The sequence below is a fragment of the Empidonax traillii genome, unplaced genomic scaffold (assembly GCF_003031625.1).
Source record: "Empidonax traillii isolate 1590-97213 ecotype Southwest subspecies unplaced genomic scaffold, ASM303162v1 scaffold156:size1289327, whole genome shotgun sequence".
Taxonomy (NCBI): Eukaryota; Metazoa; Chordata; class Aves; order Passeriformes; family Tyrannidae; genus Empidonax; species Empidonax traillii.
In genome coordinates this window covers 1,024,695-1,030,694 of record NW_020955349.1, presented here as the reverse complement: position 1 = coordinate 1,030,694, position 6,000 = coordinate 1,024,695, and the positions used below count along the sequence as shown (strand labels likewise).

The window sequence follows — 6,000 nt, the reverse complement described above, 5'->3', positions numbered from 1 at the left end:
TTTTCAAGTATATTTTAAACTCTAGTTGAGATACAGAGGAATGTAATCCTTTATGAATGAGTACAGTTAAAACTGCTCTACAAGACCATATGGTCTTTCTGTGGACGGGGCTTCCAAAATTCACGAAACACACACTGTATATTTCTCGTGTGAAATGTTTAGGTTGAGGATAATACAGGGTTAGTAATATATTCCAGACAAGTGGTTCTTTCCTTTTCATAAGTGTATGCATCATATAAACCAGTTCCATCAGTTTATAATCATTTGAACAGACTGACTTTAAAACTGGTAGAAAGAGCTGTCTACAAATGATGATTTTTTTTTTTTATACTATTATAAGTAGCACTTGTTGAAAGTTCCCAATAGAAGTTTTAAAAAGGAATTTTTAAAGTTTTAAGTTACACGAGGTCAGAATAGGCAATAAAAGTCACAAGATTGTGATGGCATTCTTTTAAGATAATAATCTTATTTTCAGATATGAAAATACTGAAACAATCATGCCAGTATAAGAAATAATTATACCATAATTCATCAGTGCATAATTTATCAAAACAATAGAGATGGTTAGATGCAACCTAATATTCCTGTATAAGATATAACTACATACTGTACAATTGTTCCTTTTTTATAATTCTTTTTACATTTAGTCCTCATCCAAATTAAGCTGAGTACTTTGATGTATGAATGGCTTTAGGAAATAAACACAACTCACAACAGGGCTTTATTACTGCTACTGCACCACCATGGCATGCAAGTAACTATGAAGTCAACTATAAACAGTAAAATGTCATCATCTTCCTGAAATAAAAAGAACATAAAAAATACAGATATAGTAGTAAACATCAATTATCATTTTATATCTTTCATATTTACCAAAAGTCTGTCATTACATGAGACATTTATACCTCTGTATCGCTCTCCTGTACTAGTATGGTGGCAAATTTGGAGTTGAGAAACTATACTTTCAACAACCTTGTATAAAACTACTACTTTCATAGAATACTGCTGTCAGTGTGTAATGTGGAAATGAGAATATGACACATCTGCTACCTACCCCTTAACATTCTCTTGCTCTTTTATATATTCAGGAATTTTGAGTAAATGAAGAGACTGAGGGCCATTAAAGCTGTTGTGGCTACTGAGTCCACAAAAGACTAACATCCTTTGGAAACTTGTTGAGTACTGACTGTGTGAGGTTCCATACTGGATGCTGGATTTGAGAACCACTGTTGGAAGCAACTCAGATTTCTAAATATTTATTTATTAAATTAATTTATGGAATGGGTATGAAAGTGAGAAGGCGATGAAATTCTGCATCTGGAGGGGAAAAAAAAATCCATGCTATATTATAAAAACAGAGGTCAAAAGTGCTGATAGGGATTCCTTTCTTCCGCTTAGAGGTCAGGACAATAAGTAGATACCAGCAAATTTCAATATTGAAATGGAAGCAGATTGAAAAAGAGCAAGTTCAACTCTCCTTAGATTTGCAATCTTGGAGACTGTCTGGTGAAAAAAAAAAAAAAAGGAAATTTTACTGCAGAAAAAGCTTTTCCATGCTCAATTAATTTTACTAATCAGTTAGCTGGCATGGAGGACCCTCTTTGTAAAATATACCATTCTGGATTCAGGACAAAGTCTAAGGTACAGAGACATGAAAGCCCCCCATCGCTCTGCTGTGGCACAGATTATGTATATGAGGTGTTTTCAATGTAAAGAAAAATAATCATGAAATGCTCAAATTATTCTTTTTTAATGGAATTATCTTTCAAATATTAACATGTGGTGTTCTTGGGTTACACCTATGCTAAGTTCAAAAGCTGCCTACCTTTTTCAGGCAATGATAACACATATATTCAAATGATCCTTTTTAGTTCCTGCTTGCTGGAAAGAAATTTTCATGCTGATTACTAGGAAAGAACTGTACAATTTTCATTGTTACATTAAGCTATACAAAAATTGCCTTTAGTTTTCTGGAATTTGCTCAGATTTCGATTATACAATTTGCTTCTACATTACAAAAAACAATGTAAAGTTTTTCGTAGTTCTATTCAAGGATTTTCCCTGCTCTGATATGTTCAGGATTAAGACTATTAGGTATTTTATTTAGTATTTTGTTGATACCAGGATCCACTCTTTTTATTAAAGCTCATCAAACATACTCATACCTACCACAAGTTTGTTCTGCTTTGGGGTATAGCAGGCTGTGTGACTATAACAGAGCACAGTACCTCGTATGTTCATTCATAGATTTGCCTCCATAAAAAACTGAGGCTGTAATAGAGCTTTCAATGGAAGCCATTTAAAAAGAAAACATTACAGAATATACAACTGTAGTTTTTGAATCTCAGACACAAGTTCCTTGACGTGTTGAAAGGTGATGTTTTCGATTTCTGACTCCTGAACTCTTATCTTTACAGTCCGCAGGCTTCTGTTGTGAAATGTCTATCAGTGCACTTGCAATTGCAAGACCTGTAAGATAAATAAGGGAAAAACAAAATTTAATGCTCAGCTTTCCTGAGAAGAATTCCAGAGCAGTGTGATGGTTCCTTTCATGCCAAGTTTTTGTACTTTCCCAGAAGTGAATCAGTTTTATTTCAGAGTTAGATAGGAAGTTTTCACTTTCTTAAATGCTACCTGTAAGTGGTGAAGTGGAAGGAAAAAACTGCAGTTAAGACACCAGACTGGAAATCAGGAGAACTGACTTCCATTTAAGTCTGTTATTGATTTGCTGTGTGATCTTAGTGTGACCTCTCTTTATCACCATTTTCTTGGTTATATGGACCAGCATCTCTCTGACAGCTTTTCTCTTATTAAATGTTTGTGCATCGCAATTTAGAAATGGATAAAACTATCCAAAAGTAAGAAAGAAATGGAGACTGCAGTTAGAACAAAAGTGTATCCTTGAATATTTGCCTTTGCAATATATATGCCTCCCTAACTAGGGAATATTCAGAGGTTAGTATTACCCATGAACAAAAAGATAAGAAAATATTTTCCAGAAAGCACAGATTTCTAAAAAGGCACTGAAACACGATGGTGTTGGCCTGGGTAAAATTCTAAATGTTGTCAACTCACCAAAACTTTTCTTTTTCAAATTCTGGTTAATTTGTTGATATGTCAGGACCTTTTATTATCCTAACAGGGTATTACCAAGGGCGTGGATAGGCATGCTTAGGAACCATAGACTATCCTATGTTGAAAGGGACCCACAAGGATCACTAAGTCCAGCTCCTGGCCCTGAAGAGGACAACCCTGAGAATCCCACCATGTGCGTTGTCCAGATGCTTCTTGAACTCTGGTATCCTTGGTGCTGTGACCACTTCCCTGGGGAGCCTGTTCCAGTGCCCAAGCACCATAACCTTTTCCAAATTTCTAACCTAAACCGCCCCTGACACAACCTCAGGCCACTCCCTCAGGTCCTGTCACTGGTCACCAGAGGGAATAGATCAGTGTCTGCCTCTCCTCTCCTCCTCACAAGGAAGTTGTAACTGCAGTGAGGTTTCCTTTTGGTCTCTTCTCCAGGCTGAACAGACCAAGTGACCTCAGCTGCTCCTTGTTTGCCTTCCCCTTTATGCCTAAGAAATCAGTAGGTTGAGAATTTAGTCTTCCATTTGCTTGTTACTTCAGCCTTTCTAGAAATCACTGACTTCTGAGGATATCCTGTGATTAAAACATGCTTAATACGTGGCAGGTCTGAGTTTTTAAGTTCACACAGGTGATATTGCAATCAAATGAATTAGGATTATTCACATTATGAATATGTTGTACTGCAACGAAATCATGACATCCACATATACCCATAATGTCGGTAATGCTGCCCAATATGTCCTAATTTCCAACTACTCTACAAGGAAACATTGGAAAATACTTTTCACCATGTCTAATAGGCCATTATTCTCAAGACAATATCAAATTCAATTTATCTAATGCACAGAATCCCATTTTGCAATATTTTCCATGCAATCCCTTGTCACAGCACTTATCTACTAAGAAACTGTGCAAAAATTGTTTTTCACTTACAAGTGTTGCTACAGTTGTCTTTCTTAGTATATGCTATACAGTCAGATTTGGTTCAGGTTTCCAGTATCCTGAAGAAATCTACGCTATTGCACCTTTCTTAACTCACAAAAAAGTTGCAAGAATTAATTCATATGCATACAGCTTTTCCAAAATGCATGGCACTGTAAAACGCTAAGTACAATTATCATTGATACATTTCAGGATACGTAAGAGCCAAGATTAATCAAGTTGTTTTTTCTCACATACACAGATATTTCCTGGCATGAGCTAGTGATGCCTTAAATTGGACTTTTGACAAATTAAATTTCTGAAATCATTGAGGCACCTTTAAAGTATTAGCAGTACCTGGTATTAGCAAATTCAGGGATAAAACCTAAATAACATTTTGATGGTTGCTTACATGTAATCCCATCTTTAACATCTAGGCTTAGGGAGTATGCTAAACAGAAAGACAATTATTAGTAAATATTTTACACCTTTTATAAGATATTTTAGAATATATTTGAAGCTTTTAAAGTAACCTCCCTTGACATAACAATTAATAAAAAGGAAGAACTATTTCTTTCAAATCTAACACTGCATACTGGGATATACTGGCATGTTGATGGAGTTCCATTAAAACTGAGTCACTAAAGAAGATCATTTTTCAAAACATCACACAAATCATCTGATGAAATTCATTTATTATGTTCTCTACACCCACCATAGTTCCTTGTTATCAAAGCAATACAATTAACTGGGGGAACAATTCATTATTTCAGAGTGGCAGTCTAAAGGAATTTCATTTACCAAGTCAAGCTTATGCAAAGACACTTCGAGCAAGCAGAATTTACATCAAAATATAACAGAAAAAATTGCTGTGGCTTAAATATTCATTAAAGGGAAAAAAGCCAAACAAAACATTCCTTTGATTTTACGGGTTTTTATCTAAATAACAAATGTGAATACATTTATAATCATTTAAGTTGGAACTGTAAACCATAAAATGCTTAATATGCGTTACCTCAGTTCCAAAGTTATTACATTTACCTGCCTTCTTCTGAGTGCTGCTATTTAAATATCCTACCTAATATCCAAACTGGTATTTTCCAAATCAGTACATGGTCTCTGATTGCCTCTGACTCCTGAGCAACGTGGAGGAAAGGAGCAATGGAAGCAGTATGTATCCCACATGGAGAATCAACAGGTCACCTTCAATAGGCTAATTTCTGGAAATTCAAGCCTAGCTGCAGAACCAGACCTATTTTTAAACTTAGTTTGTTTTTCTGCTAAATGTTATAGAAATAGCCTGACCTAGTTCTATGCAGATAAAACTATCTCTAGCTTGTTTTAAGGATATGTATGCATAGATCATTAAGAAGTGAGCCTGGTCAAGTACATAAGTGGAAAGTATATTTTTGTAAGAGATAATTGCATCCACAGTGAGAAAAATACCAGAGAAAGCAATATGAACTTATCTTTAGCAGAACTATTGTCTTTCCTAATGGAAGTTAAATGGTAACAGTTTATTCTCAGGAAGTGTCTAATCATAAAATTACTGGTGTGTGAATTGTTTCCCTTTTTTTTTTACAATAATGCAGAACCATTAATAAGTAGAGGAATAGAATATAGCATATCAAATGAGATTACCTTGAAAAGCGCATTCCCAATTTATATACAAACAGCACTTTAACTCTGCATTCGAACAAAAGCATCTGAAAAAGTAATTCATTTTGAGATCCTCTCCTCCCAGTCTCTGTAAAAACAGGCAGCACTATATATTTTAATTTTGCAGCAAAACAGCTTCATTAGGCGTGAAAGGTTAATTGCAGGTTTAAGTGCAGTTCGGGGAGCAGTGCACGGGTCTGTGGTGAATAGCACAGTCTGCTACAGGAAGGCTGAGTGCTATAAACTGTTTGCCCTGCTGAAATGTTTTACTACCTCATTTACTAACTGTCTTCTTTTACTGCTTGTATTTGTAGTTCTTCTAAACCTTTAATA

At 35.2% G+C, this 6,000-nt stretch overlaps 1 protein-coding gene across 3 annotated transcripts in view; it reads right to left on the bottom strand.

Moving 5' to 3' along the window:
• Window positions 1–1,243: 1,243 nt before the first annotated feature.
• The window catches only part of ATRNL1 (attractin like 1), a 522,221-nt gene continuing 517,464 nt past the window's right edge, over window positions 1,244–6,000 (bottom strand). For all 3 annotated transcript variants that reach the window (XM_027884890.1, XM_027884885.1, XM_027884886.1), the window contains one exon: window positions 1,244–2,469. In XM_027884890.1, coding sequence (XP_027740691.1) covers window positions 2,345–2,469 — 125 coding nt within the window. In that variant the 3' untranslated portion in view covers window positions 1,244–2,344. The remainder of the gene's footprint in view (window positions 2,470–6,000) is intronic.